The sequence below is a fragment of the Melospiza melodia genome, chromosome 3, assembly GCF_035770615.1.
Source record: "Melospiza melodia melodia isolate bMelMel2 chromosome 3, bMelMel2.pri, whole genome shotgun sequence".
Lineage (NCBI taxonomy): Eukaryota > Metazoa > Chordata > Aves > Passeriformes > Passerellidae > Melospiza > Melospiza melodia.
Genome location: NC_086196.1, coordinates 117,976,593 through 117,993,899, shown reverse-complemented (window position 1 = coordinate 117,993,899; position 17,307 = coordinate 117,976,593). Strand labels below are relative to the sequence as shown.

At 35.6% G+C, this 17,307-nt stretch overlaps 1 protein-coding gene across 1 annotated transcript in view; it reads left to right on the top strand.

Moving 5' to 3' along the window:
• The window catches only part of BCKDHB (branched chain keto acid dehydrogenase E1 subunit beta), a 109,471-nt gene extending 94,066 nt beyond the window's left edge, over nucleotides 1-15,405 (top strand). The window contains exons 10-11 of the mRNA XM_063152863.1: nucleotides 9,579-9,731; nucleotides 15,071-15,405. Coding sequence (XP_063008933.1) covers nucleotides 9,579-9,719 — 141 coding nt within the window. The 3' untranslated portion in view covers nucleotides 9,720-9,731; nucleotides 15,071-15,405. The remainder of the gene's footprint in view (nucleotides 1-9,578; nucleotides 9,732-15,070) is intronic.
• Nucleotides 15,406-17,307: the final 1,902 nt, after the last annotated feature.

Below are 17,307 nucleotides of genomic sequence, written 5' to 3'. Positions count from 1 at the left end.
GTCTCAGAGGCAGAGTTTCTACATGGCTAGGAACTCCTAACTTTTTAAAGCATAAACTTATAAATGATTTGTTGGGTGAAAGAGGAAGAGCTGGTGTATCAGTTGGCTTCAGCTCAGTTGTATATCCTGTACGTGGATAAAAAGACAAGTGTGTTAGGAGAGGCCCTTATGGTAGAAATGGTAAGGACTTATTTTGTTGCAGAAGACAGTGGTGTAGTGAACTAGTTTTTTAAAATAAGTATTGAAACCAGGTGACATGAGTCAGGATGTTAGGGTCATCAGAAGCCGTGGAGATCTTGCTCTGTGAAAATGGCTTAATAGTGCCTGCCTTCTTTCCACTCTCAAAAGGAAGACTAAAGGAATGTATCTCCTGTTTATAAATTTACTGGGAAAATAAGCAAAGGTAACCAGCAGAAAAGTGTTTGCTAAAGTAATACTGGGGGAAAACTATATATGAATGGATCTGACATTAATAGCTTGAAACTAGAAAAAGAGTTTCAAGATGACCTGTCACACAGAAGGAGTGTGAATAAAAACAGCAATAATCACATTACAGTATTATCACCACAATGCAGTACAATACAGTCAAATATGTCAATATCAATTTGTGATAGAAACTCTGGCCTTCTGTAATGTCAGAGACAGGTCTTCAGTTCTGAGAACTTGCCAAGTTTCATATCCTTACTCTTTGTCAGAAGTCTAGGGAAAAAGCTCCAACTTCAGCTGTGCACGGCCTGGTGGTCTCATTTGTTGAGAGAAAATCAGGCATATGGGCAGGTGGGCACAGAAATGTCCATGGCTGGGTAACTGTTGTTTAAAAATGTGCTTTGATTTTGTGGTTGCCCAGCTGGAAGAGTACATCAGTGTAAGTGCACCTAATCCCTCACTTCTGACATCAGTAGTGGTTTTAGGTGACAGGAAGCCTGACTCAAGCAGTGGTGAGTTTGGTCACTAGCAAAGGAAATAAAATCCCAGACTTTCACAGAATTCTACATTTTGGGTTCTCCCTTTATGCTTCCGCTTGTATGTCATGTATCACAGTCTCTGTGATTGCAGGAGGTTAGAGTTTATGCTACTGTACAATCACAGTACTGGATGTAGCCAGAAGCCCAATGTACTTCAAGAGCTATGTTAAAAAAAATTAAAATCTGACATAGGGAACACTAATTGTCAAAAAATCCTGCCTTAATATAATACTAGTGGTTTTTTTTTTTTCAGGGCAGATGGAAATTAGGATTGCTGTGTAATAATTAGCTTAATAAAATCAGACCTTGTAAAGAGTAAATTAATGTCCATTTGTACTATAGTACTGTTTTATATATTCTGATTTTATGTATTATGCTATTGAATGTAATTTGTTAGAGATGTCTAGTCCAGTAGAGTCCTGATGGATTGAGTTCTGCAAAAAATTTAGTGAATAAACTGAGAATTTCTCTCAAGTACTTGCATGAGAGAAACACTTTTTTTTTATTGTTTAGCAGACGTATAGGCAGAAAAAAAATATCTCAGTGTGAACTCTATTGCAATTTTCCTTTTGCAGTACTACCAATAGATTATTTTTGCTTTTAATTCATGGCAATTTTATGTTGAGTGCTAACTGAAACAGAAAAGAAGAGAATTATGAGAGGTGCTTCACAGTAAGGCAGCTGTGTCGGTGTTTTACTTTGTTCTTCTTTAAGAAATTTCACTGTACAATTGATAACATTGATAGAAGACATATGTTAGCTTATATAAAAGTTTTGTAGTTTCAACTTAAAAACAGTAAGTTCATTAGTGGGGTGAAAATTAAATTTTTGTAAATGATTTAGCATAAAAATAAAGTTCACATAACCATTTTAAGAAATTTATTTAACTGATCAAAAACATAGACCAAGTGAAATACTTGGGCTTAATCCAATGAAAACTTCAGTGAGACTCCTAAAATATACATTTGACATCTATGGTATGCTTCTCTCTTGTGTAAAAATAATTAATTCTGTTATCTGTATTTCTGTGTTTAATATTGCTGAATATGTCACAGGTCCCACACATTTGTTTTTATACATGCATTTCTTCGACTCCTCGAAATCAGGGCAATAATTTTCAACTATTTTTTCTGGCATAAAAGAAACTCAAAATTTAATAGCCTCCAAAATATGTTATTCTTTGTCTTCATTTTTGGATCAGTTTTTAAATTAAGAGATGTAATGTGAACTGTTTATGGTCTTATTAAACATTTTAAAATAAAAATGTTTAATTTGCAGGTCTTTTGTAACAAAGTTGCATTCTATTTATAGCTGCAAAAATTAATGAAGTATTAATTTCTTATTTTCTTAGAGGTCTTGTTTTCATTTGTTTTGTTGGCAATTTTTCATTACACTGTAATATCAATATAGCCTGTTTGAATAGTAATTTAGGAAATGAAGTGTAGAATGATCAAAACTATAAAAAATTACATCTCTCTAGGAAAGAACAAAAGCTAATTACTCTAAGAAATTTGGTGAAATAATTATTTCATGCTTTTTAGTTTAACCTGTACCCAAAAGCTCAGTCTCTAATATAATTATTTTAGTATTTCTGTGTAATTTTTTGCATAAACCTTTATATTAAAACCTCATTACATTTTTCTCCAACTTTTAAAACTTTTTCTGTAGAATAAAAATCGTCTATTCTCACCAGTCAGATTTCATAACTGTTAATTTTGCCTTTGTATGAGAGAATATTTATTATTAACTTGAAGCTTTTCACTAGAATTCTTCTACCCGAGGGCTTGAACCATCAAGCGTCTTCCGATAACTTGAATTTATAAGTAAAATGATGACTTGGTTTAAATAATACACCATGAAATTCCTAATATCTTTGTGTGATCTAATAATCCCCTCCACTCTGAGCCTGCTTTGCAAAGGTGATCGTGTAAAAAATTCGGGTAAGATATGAGGTAAGCCCTAACCTTTTGATGAGAGGATGGGATAATTCCTTAGTATTTGTGCCTTGGCTGCCTGGCCAAGCTGTAGGTTTGCCCTGGGGAAGGATTTGGTGACAGTCACATTGACAGCATCATTCTCACTGCGCTGTCCCAAAATGCAAATGCTTCAGTATGAAAAGGGAAATGTGCTGGTTTAAATTGTTTGGTAACAGCAGCTGAAATTGCATTTCCTTTGAAGTTCATTAGTGTGTGTTGAGCGAAATACTTCCACGAGAATTTTACTGTGCCAGATACGTAGACTGACAAGGCTGTCTTTGCAAGAATCTCTCAGCTGCCTCAACAGCTGTAAAAATAAAAATACCACTCGCTGAGTATTAAAACTCTTAGCAGCAAATCCTTCCAGTCACTTTTGGCATGCTGAGCTTAACCAGAAGATGTTTTCACAAAATACTTAAATAAGTTATTAGAATGGTAGGTGATAAATGATGATCGAAAAGTATAAAGTTTGATTACCTTGGTAGCATATTTCTAGCTTTGTTATTAAAAGGTAGGAAGTAATTAGAAGTAGGTTAATCTTTACTGCAAATCTTAACAAACGTTTGTTGTACAGAACAGCTGCTCATTCATGCAGAAAAATGACCTGTGATCTGCAAACAATTTCACGTAAGAATAATTTTGTGCAGGCCCTTCAGCTCTGTTGATTTCCCTTGGATTATCCAGCCATGTTATTGTACGTGTAGCAGTTTGCAGGATCATTTACTGAACAGATCAGTTAGTAGTGCCAAGTAGCTAAAAAAGGCAAGAATGTTCAGATACTCATGGGCCTGGGGAATCATTCTAGCTCTGGCGCTTTGGGCATGCTTTTAGAAAATATGTGGGTCCTGCTGCAAATATTTGTAACTGCCACTTAGAAGTGCACAGGAAACTTGGAATATCCTATAGAATAATAGAATTTGTAGTAACTTTGCTGTAAGGTGGTTTGCTGCTATATAGAGGAACAACTTCTGTTTGAATAATTTTGTCATATTCTGCATACATAATACATAACATAATTGCCTTGGAAAAAGATAGTATTTCTAGTATTTGTAGCAAAAAGATGGGAAGTGATCATTTAGTGAATTGCAATTAATTATCAAAAACTTGACTTGCCAGAAGACATTCTTATGGTTAAATTAAAGTAGCATATTCCATAATCTGCAAGTCATTCCACATCCTCTGCAGTGTATCTGTTTTGTGCCCTTTATTTTGTGGAGAAGAATTGTACTGGCTGCTGCACCTCATACCCCAAACAATGCAAATTATACATTTACCAGGAAGACCTTAATTCCTCCCTGTGTGTTCTTCTGAGTTGAATATATTTCAATTCTAGTCCTAGATTCTACCAGAATCAATTTAAGTGGTATAGTATTTTCATAGAAAGTCTTTGACTTTTTGCATAAAACATAGGATTAGGTTGTGAAGAAATAAAAATTACTTTTTATTCATTTTCCTCCTTGTTGAAAAGATAATTATTTGACATAAATAAAGTTTTGGGTTTGTTTAGTTTGTGGGTTTTCCTTTTTTTTTGTTTGGTATTGTAAATACCTTGGGCATGCAGTGCCGATTTCTTTGTGCAGTTCTGCCACCAAGACAACTCAGCCAACAGCTTCAAGTTAATGATCTTGCTGTCAATGTCTGTTGGAATGGTTCTGTTGTTAACTTGATAAGGAAAATTTAATAGACCATACCAGTTGTGTATTGGGTAATTAAAGATTTTTCCATTCATTTTTTAAGCTGTCTCAAATGAAATTTGAAAGCAATCTTCAAGCCTGTGTATGAATTGTTCATTTTATGTTATAATACTTTATCTTTTATGGAATAAATTTGAATTATTCTATAAATACTCTTTTATATGATTTATTACTGCAAAGACAATATTTGCAGTTAATTACATTTTAATGGTAACAAGGCAATTACTTACACAGAACGGACATTTTTCTCCCCCTAAATTTTTCTTTGTTTTATAATTACTGAAGTATTTTGTAAGTAAAAGTATGATCTCTTTTGGCAATTACAAAATAAATAATTTTAGCAGCTAACTATTTTTATGTATTTGACAAGATATTAATTACATATATTCAAAGAATTGGTAACAAATAAAATGGATCATTATTAATCTGTGCTAAGTTATATAGTCTTAGAGTGATTTGAACAGGAGAAAAAATATTTGATAGAAGTTAAAAGTTTATAACATACATCTGCAGAGTTCTCTGAGGAAAAATTGTGTCATGGTTGTAACTATCAGGAAAAGATTTATAAAAGTACTTTAAGACAAAAATGGCTAAGCTGTTGGAAAAAAAAGTTCCTCTGAAGAAAGAATGTATAGATCACTCTCTCTACTCATATCTCAAATTGAGAATATCTCGTGGGTGCATTGTATAGTACTTATGTAGCTCGTAGAAGTGACTGTTCATAGGAATGTGACATATATTTGTTATCAAAGGAAATTGTGTTTAAAATGTGTAGCATTTGGTGCTTGCAGCTGTAAAGGAAGGTATTGTACTGCAACTGAGAAACATATGAAAACTGAAAACGTTTGACTTTTCTGTTATAAAAAGTAGATTTTTAAAATAAGACATTTTTAAGCAGAAACCAAGGAAAAAGATGTTTAGTCTTTATTTAGTGTCAGCTTTATTGCATGAAATCCACATTTTATAAAATGGGACTTGATTGAAAACGTCTTTGGAAAGCTTCTTTTGAAAATATAAGTTATGAGTTAAAGAACAGATTTTATTATAAATGAGATTTCCGTGTTCATTATTAACCTATAATAGGTTTAATCTTATTTTTTAAATAATAGGTAATTTACTGTTGAAAATCTGTATGTGGAAGTAATTGATAATATAGATGTAACAATCACAAAAAAAGTGGTCTGAAATAAATTTTCTTAACTGTTTAAGCCCCACACTTGAGTTCATGGCAACAGCATAAATTAATCTGAATAAAAATCCAGAACAGAAACTGAAACTCTGATGCAGTAAGTTTTCCCTCTGAAAAGTTCTATAATTAAATGCGTGGTTTTTAAAATTTTATAATCTGTAGATGAGATGGCAAAATTCAGAGTTCTAATTGACAGTACTGACCACAATTTAATTAAAGCTTTGCATCCTGCAATTCATTTGCAAATGAATTTCTGAGTCTAAATTTTGTTGTAATTGTCAGCCAAAAATTGAGTATTCCTGCATGAAGAATGTTCCTACAGTTTGCCTTGTGTAATGGACTTTATGTTTAGTCTTCTTCTTATTATAAGAGCTATAATACCACAATAAACATCAAGAGTTCCATCTAACTCATGCTATTCATATTAGCCTTTTATATAAACTTTTTGTTTATCATCCTTCATAAATTAAATTCCTGTACTCAAGAAGGAGTTGTAAAATCAGTGGTCTCATGTAGATGCCTTCTGGAATTCTAGTAGCTGTTAATTTTTGGGGTACTTCTTGTATTGCAAAATAAGAATAGTGTGGGGGAGACTCTGAGGACATAATATATTGCAGAAGTAATTTATTTTTAAAGGAAAGCTTTCTCACTTAGGAAGTATTATACACACAACAGAAATTAAAAATAATAAAAAAAATCCTGTTTATGGATTTTAATCCATGCCAGCTACAGGGGTAAATGAAATAGATCCAAAATATAGAAAAAAAGAAATTAGGATTGGAATGGGGGAAAGACTGAGTTTGAATTTGCCTGATTTGCTAACTATGCATTAAATAGTCTCATTTACCAGTACTTACTTACCAAAGTGTTTGCATTTGAAGATCTTTTTACTGTGACTGTAGAATTGTAGAGATTCCCTTCAGAGGAAGGACAGGCTGGAGCAAAAAACCCCTCTTTTAACTGTCTTCTTCTTGCCTAGGTGCCTGAAAGCACTTCCTCCAAACAGCAGATGAGATTGCTTTATTTTTCCATACATTGCAGATGGATGAGTAATGTTTTCTTTCAGCAATGCCCAATAATGGACTTGATTTTTTATTTTATCCTTTTTGTACAAGTATATATCTCTGTAAATGTCTGCAGTCCTCATTCAAAGATTTTTAAAAGTTTTTAACTTAGAACCCTGATTTAGCAATGAGTACCTGTATCTCTGATAAAAGTAAAATATGCTTTTAAATAAAGCTAAAAGAAACGTGGATAAAATTTTCTATATTAGCATACTGAGACATTGTAATCTGGGGGGAAATAGATTGAGTGTACCACATACTGGAGGATCCGTTTCACATACAATTATGTAACATCCAGCCAGTCCTTGGTTTTAGGTCCTATTCTAAAAAATCAAGGCGTGATTGTTTTAAAGTGTTGCATGTGTGATACATTTGACTGATTGCTGTGAATTTCAAGAACACATTTTTATTGTGACCTGTGCTCTTAAGATGTTTTGAAAAGTCTTAATGAGAGTGTATTAAGCAGCGAATGTTCAAATAGAATTATGTGACCAATTATATGCCTTTATATCTTAATATAATAATATATTTTCCAGAAAGCTTTCAGTGAAAATCAAGCAAATGAAGGAAAATTAGCAAAAGTCATATTGAATAACTCTGGCTAGAATTTGGCTTCTGCAGTTAGGAAGCAGGGCAAGAACAGCAATTTAATGTTTTGTTGGATTTTTTTACATTAAAAAAATTTCAATAGATTGAACTAATAACTATAGCTGTTGGTTTCATAAACACTTTTCTTACAAAATAATAATTTTTTACTTTAATTGAATTTTGGAGGTTATGGATATTGTGCTAATGGAGTATGACTTTTTCATACAGGTTTTCAAAACTAAACATTTTACACTGAACCAGAAATCCCATGCCTACTACTTTACTTCCAAAACCATTTAACTTTAAAGTTTTTTCCTAATATCTTTCTTGGGGAGATATCAGTTTGTTTAAACAGTCTGTCTTCTAGATAGTGGTCTGTGTTGGACGCTTGAAAACAGCACTGCAGGGCTGGGAGCCTGCAGGTCTAGAATATACTTGCATGTTTTGGTGTAATGCAGCTGACAGGTGGATTGGGCAGTCAGTTTTGGCATGGTCCAAAATCTATTGTCCTGTCTTACTGGTCAGTTACAACATGGGAATCAAGGTCTGTTTAGTATCAAAATTACCCTTGCCAGCAGGTCAGAGTAGGACATCATGATCTATCTCATGGACAGATAAAGGACTTACTACACTCTGCTTTCCAGGGTTTTGTGTTGATGTGAATCTTTTGCTTTGCAAAGAAAAGACTGCCTAGAAATGGAGCTCAAAAATATTTATATTGTTTGCCTTTATCTTTTACCTCAGACCTACTCAGAGTGTGAAGTTTTCTAGGTGAATTAATGCACTATGAAGTGTAATTGATACTGTGTGCAATCACATGACTTCTTGGACTTTTTACTTTGGTTCATTGTCCAGAAAAACCCATCTCACAATGCTGGATCGAAAGGTTGAGATCTCAGTGTGTTACCAGTACCTTCTATACTGCCAAACAGTGATGTATAGAAAGCACAGTAAGTGGAATTAGGCTGCCATGGACTGCAAGGCAGCGTGCGTTCAAAACAGTTCATCAGTCTGAGAAAATACTTGGCACTCATTTGTAGAAAAGCATTTTAACTTTTCGTTCAAGCATTTGTAGAAAACCTTTTAAACTGTTTTCCCTGTGGGCCTGGTGGAAAAGGACCGGTAGATAATACTTCATCTTCCATTTTGCTGAGCCAAGTACAGGGGAAGTCGGCCAGGATTTCTCAGTTGCTGCACGCCATAAAGGAGAGACCAGGAGGAGACATGTTTTATCACTTCATTTGTCTGCTTTGGAAAGCAAATACCTATACTAAAGATATGGGGAGAAAAGGGAGCTGAAAATTAGCATCAACATCAGTTTGGTCTGACTAAGTTATTTCTACATCCACTTCTCGCAGGTATTTGTGGTCCATGCCATCATTCTGGCACTTGAGAATAAGAAGATGGAAACCCCACTATTTATTTGGTTATTAAGGCTGATAATGTTACATATTTACAGGTTACTTTCAAATTAATGTGGTGTTTGCAATATTTTGTGCTGTTTTAGGTCAAGTAATGAAACATTATGAATCATTATCAAATCTGATCTCCAAGTAGAACACAAATTGTGGAGGGTTGAGTAGAGCATGGATTTGACTGAAAGGTTGGAGATATGCAAATCCACTTACTTTTCCTTACTGCTTAGTGCTTAGACAGAGCCTTAATAAGCTAAAAGTTGAAAGAATTTTGAATATGGTGTTCCTTTATCCAACAAATAATATGCACTCTTAGATTATATAATTTTTCTATATGTTTAAAAGTGGCACAGGAAAGAGTCTCTTACTCCTTTGCTCCTAAAATATTTGTTTCTTGGCAGGAGTTTTCTGAATGTATAGCAGATGTACTAAATATAATCTGGCTATGATTTAATGCAGCACACATGCAGAGAATGAAAATAACATTAATATGATTTGTAATTTTAATTAGGACCTTTGTGCAAGAGGAAGACTATTCTGGTTATGGCTACTTATTCTGTGATATAAATAGAACTTCTGAGTTTCCAGGACTGTCTGTCTGGCAAAGTTCATTTGATCCCAATTTGTGATTCAAGACTCCTGAAAAGAATGTCCTTGCTAACATTTATTCTGTATTTTTGTTAACAGGAGGAATGCTTTTTGAATTTAGAAGCTCCTATTGCAAGAGTATGTGGCTATGACACTCCCTTCCCTCACATCTTTGAGCCTTTCTACATCCCAGACAAATGGAAATGCTATGATGCTCTTAGAAGAATGATTAACTACTGAGCAATAGTACAGGTGAGGAATAACAGCTTGTACTGGCAGGTTACCTGCAAGGTTTCTGACAGGATTACTCTAAGGTTTGGGCCTATAGTACTACTTGTTTATTTAATTAATTTATTCATTATTACATTATTTATTTAATTTATTCATTTATTTAGTTATTTTTAATAAGATTTGCCTCTTACAGCTTTGGGCCTTCAGTCTTAAAGGCATTTGAATATTTTTGAGTACTGCCATTGAAATCAGTGTTTAAAATTAATTACCTTGCTTAATCAATTTGAATATTAAGTGTTTTGAATCTTGAGAAGTGAAAAGAGTACAAAGCAAAGGGTGAAAAGAATACTTATGCAGAGAATATATTTTAATCTCTATTAGAATACTCAAGAGTTACTTCATAGGCAAACCACAGTGTTAAATTTTATAATTTTTCACTCCTCAGTGTAGCCTGTAATCCTGCAACGTACAAATAACACCCAATTTACTCTGAATGTTGGCTCTGTATTGTAAACATACACAAACCACTGGAAATAATGTGAAGCATCTGTAGTGTCTTACAGTTCTGTTGAAGTACTATTGTTTAATATTTATTATAAAAATAATTTTTCTTTATGGTCTTCAATGTAATTTAATCATGCTTGAAGATTTCTGTTTACAGAGTACAAAGAGTGTGAAATAATACATATTCCTGTGTCTGTTACTCGCAGTCTGTAACATCTTTTGTTTCATTATAATATTATACTAAGTAACATTTGACTGTGGAGTGGGCTGATGAGGATTTAGAATTGTGCTGTGGGGGAACTTCTGGTGTATAATGACCAAAGTTTAACAGTTTAGAAAATGTGTTAACAAAATGTATTCTGTGCTTCCTTTAACTGAACAAAGTAACCTGGTTTTTGAGATACAGTCTTGATGGATCTTGTCCATGAGAAATAAGAAGAAAACAACAGAAACTATAATGGACAGACAAGGGATTTTTAGCTGTTGACACCCAAGACAGGAGGGCCAAGGTGGGCCCTAAATGACGGGTGCCATCTTCTGTCTGTTTTACCTCTACATGAAACTGTGAAATAAATTTAGAGGCATGGATAGAAGGTTACCAATACCATAATGTTAAACCTCTCCCCACATCAAATCAGAATGATACTTCCTATTCGTCTATGCCATTCTCCGATCCATCCCAAACAAACTAGGAGGCGTACTAGCCTTAGCCGCCTCAATCCTCGTCCTGTTCCTCACTCCATTACTACACACATCAAAACTTAATAATAACTTTCATCAATAACTTTCCACCCTCTATCACAAATCTTATTCTGAACTCTAGTTGCTAACATTCTCATTCTAACCTGAGTAGGCAGCCAACCAGTAGAACACCCATTCATCATCATTGGCCAACAAGCCTCATTCACTTACTTCACAATCATCCTAGTTTTATTCCCCCTTGCGGCCGCCCTAGAAAATAAAATACTCAAACTCTAATTAACTCTAATAGTTTATAAAAACATTGGTCTTGTAAGTCAAAGATTGAAGACTAAACCCCTTCTTAGAGTTACCCCACCACCCTGTCTCAGGAAGAAAGGATTCAAACCCTCATCTCCAACTCCCAGAGTTGCTTTCAGGAGACGTTTTTGTTTCTGCTCTGTTTGTTTCCTTTAAAAGCAGAGTTCGTGTATGAGAAATGGGATTGTTCCAGTGATGCAGTTTCTGCAAAAAATAATGTAGTTCTACTTTTTCATACATAAAAATGGCTTATTACTGACATACCAGAGCATTTCATAGAATCACAGAATATGCTGAATTGGAAGGGAACCATCAGGATCATTGGGTCCAACTCCTGGCCCTGGGAAAGACATCCCAAGAGTCCCATCACATACCTAAGATTGTTGTCCCAAATGCTTCTTAAACTCTTTCATGCTTGGTGCTATGATCACTTCTCTAAGTTTCCTGTTCCAATGCCCAGTCACCCTCTGGGTGAAGAACCTTTTCCTGATATCCAACCTAAACCTTCCCTGACACAGCTTCATGCTGTTTCCTTTAGTCCTGCCTTATAATGAGAGTGAAGAGATCAGTGCCTGCCCCTCCTCTTCCCCTCCCAAGGAAGCTGTCACTGCAGTGAGGTCTCCCCTCAGTCTCCTCCAGGCTGAACAGACCCAGTGCCCTCAGCCGCTCCTCACACAGCTTCCCCTCAAGGCCCTTCCCCATCTTTGTTGCCCTCCTTGGACACTCTCTAATAGTTTAATGTCTTTCTTACATTGTGGTGCCCAGAGCTGCCCCCAGCACTGGAGGTGAGGCTGCCCCAGAGCAGAGCAGAGCAGGACAATCCCCTCCCTTGCCCAGCTGGTGATGCAGTTCTTAGTGCATCTCATTTCCTTGGAATTAAAAGTAAAGCTGTTTTCGGACCTGTCATATTTTTTGTAAAATATGTAATCAGTGCTCTTCTTTTTATAACAGTTGTCCTTGCCTCTGTTCTGGGTTGAAGTAACCCCATTAAAGATTTATTTCCTTTTTTGTTTGGCACCTCTGTAGCAAAGTCAGGGTATCTTACATAAGGAGAATGGTTTGGTTGTATCTGTTCCTCGAGGCAAGTTACTGGCTCATGCTAGATAGCCTCTGATTTGTTCCTTTTCAGAGGAAACCAAAGGACCAAACCTTTGGTCCTCTATAAAAAAGGGGGACAAACTGAGGGCATTTGTTTGTTCAGAGACTTAGTTAACCCCCTGTTCCTCTGTAGGATGGTAAAGTGAGGGAAAAATGTGTTCTGAGATTGCATTGAATTTGCGCACAGCCCAGTTTCGACACTGGAAATCCACACTAACCCTGGTCTAAAAAATTTGCCTGGACTTAGCATGTTAAGGAGCAGGTTTATTAGAGGTTGTCTGAAAAACAGTGTCAAGACACAGAAAACTCTGCTTTCTGCTTTGTCTAACAAAACACCCAGATGTTGAGGCCCATAGCACCATATATTTTGGTTGGTGTGACTACATGTTAGTGTCACAGAATGAGCTGCTCAAAGTTTTTCTGTGTTTTTCTATGAGAGAACATTAATGTTCCTTGTTGTAAGGCACATTTCAGGGGAGTATTCCCTTATTTTTCTGTCTGCTATACATTGGTCTTACATACTTGACACAGCAGTTGCAACAGACCTCCATTCTGCTGTCAACTCCACCGAGATGCCTGTAAGGTAGCTCACTTATGTTTCTAAGAAATTAAAGGATTGCTTTATATTTGCTTATTTTTGTACTCATGGTAACATTTGTTACTTGCCATTGGTACAGTGATGGATTTAAGTGTTCCAAACCATCTCATATGTTGTTCTAAGAAATGGTTATACAATTTGTGTGGATTTGAGCACAGCCAGTCCTTCTGGATGTTAGAGGGGTTGGGCCCCTTCATGTCCTACTGTTGGAGAGGCAGGGCAGCTAGAATTTCCCTGAGGTGAAGATGGGTGTAGGGTTGGCTTTTGAGTTACAGAAATGGTCAAGCTGGTGTTGTGGTTTAACCCCAGCTGGCAGCACAGCTCCACACAGCCTCTCTCATTTCCCCCCAGTGGGATAGGGGAGATAGAACTAGAAAAGTAAAAACATCTGGGTACTGTGGTTAATAATTTCTAAAGTTAGCAATGTTATCTTAATGTACATTTAGTTTTGTTCAGCCTATGTTGACAGCATCTCACACACAGGTAGTTGCTTATCTTGAGTTTGTCAGTACAGATGGATTTCCTGCGTAAAGACAGTGTTTCTTAATGTGTCCTGTGTACCTTGCCAATGAGACAGGCAAGAGCAAAGTCTCTGTCTTTCAGCAGCTCCTCAGTTATTAAAATTTCTAGCTATGTTAAGTATATGAGAAATAGCTTCCAGATAGGCAGCTGTGTTCCAGATAACTCTCTGTAGTTGGAAAACAGATAAAGATAACAAAGCAGTGAAATTAGGATGGATATACATTTCCTGGGTAAATGGAACAGTGTCTGGCTGTTTGTTTGAGGGAAAAAACCCTAAAAGAAGAAACAGAAGGTAGCCATGAAACCAAAGAAAATAGTGACAAGATTTATAAAATATGCTCTTGTTCGCAAATACATTGAAGGCTGACTGTAGCATCGAAATGGCGAGTATTTAAGTGCATTTCTGTTAATTTTGCAGCTTTTACTACCACATTTGCATATTTTGTTTTCTTGTCAAATTCTGAATTTTAAAGCTAGGTTTCACTTTACCTCCATAAGAGTGTGTGTGTTCATGGAGAGCCACTGTTACTGATACAAACCTAGTCTCTAAAAATGCAGCACACTGAACTTCATTGCAGAACTATTTGAGAAGTATGAGGAGTTTAATCTTGGTGCTTAAAGGTTAGGTGATGTTAGGGGATCTTATGGGACTGGTTTAAATTTATGTTTCCTTCCAAGCATGCAGTTGAAATTGGTTGTGCTGGGAAACAGGAAGGGACCTGGAAGGTACTTTAGTTAGTAATTGTGTCTTCCTTGCACTCCTGGCTGTTTGGCAGGACTTCATACAGGTTAGCATGAGGACAGGACAACTGTACTTCCTCTCCCTGTTTGGTAAATAAGATATGAGAGACTGTGCAAGATCTTTTTAACCTGGGACTAACAACCTGTTTCTTTCAATACATAAAAATGTGGCAGACAAGACTGCCTGCTTAATAAGAGCTATCTGTAACCCACTAGAATAAACAACCTCCAGAAACTTGAGTAGGACACAACATTCCTGGTTTATAATCCTTTCCTTCTGGATGACAAAAATCATACCGGTGGTCAGTGAATCATGTCTTTCTTACAAGTGAGTAGTCCACATATAAGATACCACTCTACTAGAGCTATGAGTTAGACTGTTAGTATGGCTGCTGCAAATCTGTACTTGCATTCAGACATTGCTGAGAACTCAAGCAAGATCAATAATGAAATTATCCTAAAAAAATCCCTGTAAACAGGAAAGGTGTTGCCTATAGTTTCTTTACCAGACCCCTCTTCTCTTTAATAGTAGAATGAGACTATATCTAGTAGAAAAAATACAAAACATTTAATGCTGAACATTCTAGAGTAGGAGGGAAGGTAGTTCCTCTTAAATTTCTTTGAGTAAATGGCAGTAATTAGTGGTGTGCTGTGCTGACTCTAGGTATCATTTGCAGCATTTCTAATTTCTGTGGGTCTACCCTGGCAGACATGAAATAGTATTTAATACAAAATCAGTAAGTAATTGATAGTAATTTGTTTTAGTTCATACACCTTGAAGTTAGGACATTATGAATTTAAAAACTTAAGATTACCCTGGAGTGAGCTGTCTGTTTAATGTGCAGAAATTAGTTTCAGTCTTCACATTTATAATTTATTTTGTCATCTTTTTCTGCAGAAAGGAGAAGAACAACAGGGAAATACAGAAGCTGCCTTCAAAACTCTTGACATTTAATCAGATCTTTTGAGTTTGGAATTTACATAGCAGACTTTTCTTTTAACTCAGCTATCCTAAATGTTCATCTTGGCTATTCTTCAGCAAGTTCAAATTTTCCTTATTATTAAATCAGTGATGGGCAGGTGATTGTTACAGTAAGTACTTTCAGATGTATTCAAAGATATTCCAGATGTTGAATGAAAATTGCACATTGCCGTGCTTCACTAGGCTACATCTAGACTTCACTGTGTAAATATTAGAAGCAGAATTTTATTCAATAAAACATGTTATGCTCATGTAGTCTCTTCGTTTTGCTATTGTTTTGGAAGAACCCAAAGAAGTTATTTGAATGTGACTGTTTTCAACACAATAAACCTTACACAGCCAGACCAACTTGTGTGATAGAGACCTGCTTTAGCTGGTGGCATCAGTGTTTTACTTGAGTGGCTTTATGCAAAATAGTCCCTAATACTTGATTTCCCTTTCTGCATTTTTCTTGAGAGGGGAGGAGAGCTTTTTTTGCCTTGTTGCTGTGAGGGAGAGGCTTAATTGGTACATCTTTGCTGCAATATCCTTCCTTCTAGAATTGGAATGTGTTTGCTACTAAGCAGCTAGGCAAAAAACAATTCTCTTCTTTTTGCCTGCTTTGCTCTCTGTACAAATCAATCTCATGCTGCATTGCTTCTTACTGAATAGGGGAAGAATTGGGGGGGGGGTTGAGGAGATGGAGGGCTGTAGCCAGATAATCACATTTCTATGATTGTTCAGGAGGGTCTTTCTCAGAGAAAGAAGAATACCTTTGTACACAAACCTGCTCAGGACAATCCTCAAGGAGACAGGTAAAACACACCAGGGAGGAATTTGAGGGGGATAATTTCACATTCAGTATCAGTGGATCGATGGGAAGTGCTAAACTGTTATCTTTTCAGGTCTTACCATTTTGTGTAAGATTCTGTCTTCACAGTTTGTACATTCCCTAAAGAATTTCACACTTGATAATGAAGCTAGTTCTTAATGTATCCAGTCAAAATGAGATTGTTGTTAAATTGTGTAAGTCTCCTGTAAATGCCATGTATAGAACTTGTTTATTGTCTGAAATAAGATAGGTGCATTACATACTTTATATTTTTTTGTGCTGGATGGAAGCTATTTTGGTCATATGAAGAAAAATGGTTTTAAAAATTATTTCTGTCTTTGTAAAACATTAATAGATATTTTAGTAACTGTCTCCTAAAAATGTACTGTTACTGTATTTCAAAGCATATAAAATAGATGCAATTATAGTACTGCCTTAGTAAAATGTACTTTGGTAATTAATAGCCTTAACAAAATATACTTTGTATTTACAGTTTTCACAGAAAAAAGTGATTTCTAATGTAGTGCAAAGCTTAAATTCAAGTTTCCTGTATTGATATTTGAAATAATATATTTCTTAATAAAGATGTAGAAAATATTTGCTCTTAATGTGGACTGCTACAATCCAATTTAGGGGCAGGTTTTGTGTTTTCGGTGACTGGTGTTGTGTTGGTTTTAATAGTATAAAAATTGTTCCTTTCTCCTCTGTTTGGGGTAATAGAATATTTTTCCCTGACAAACATGGATTAGTGTTTTTTTGGAGGTGCTGCCTCCAAAAGCCTGCCTAGATGGCAGTATTCACTCACATAACCTGTGCTCAAGGATGGAGGCTGTTTAAGTGCTTACAGTACTAAACTGGATGGGAAGGTGTATGCTGGTACATACAAATAACTGTTTCTTATTAAGTTTCCTAATAATAAAATCCAAAGACAAGTCATATTTTCTGGGTTTTAACCAGTTAGGTCTCCTAATTTTATTCTCAGATTTAACCTGGGCAATGATTGTTTCACACTAAGTAACTCCTAAAGGAAAAATCATGTCACTACTCCTTGCTGATAGTCCAGAAAATTAGTAATCTACCTAGTCATGCTCATTTAACACCAATTTTTGGAAATACTTATGGTACAAAGTTAATTGCTGGGTCCTGAGATCTTCACTGAAAGGGTTTTCAAATATTGGAAGAGCTCCAGGGAAATAGGGGAGTCACCATGCCTGGAGGTTTTTAAAAGGTATGTAGCTTTGATATTAGGAGTATGTTTTAGTGGTGGACTTGGTTGTGCCAGGTTAATGGTTGAACTGGGATGATCTTAGAGGTCTTTTCCAACCTAAGTTATTCTATTATT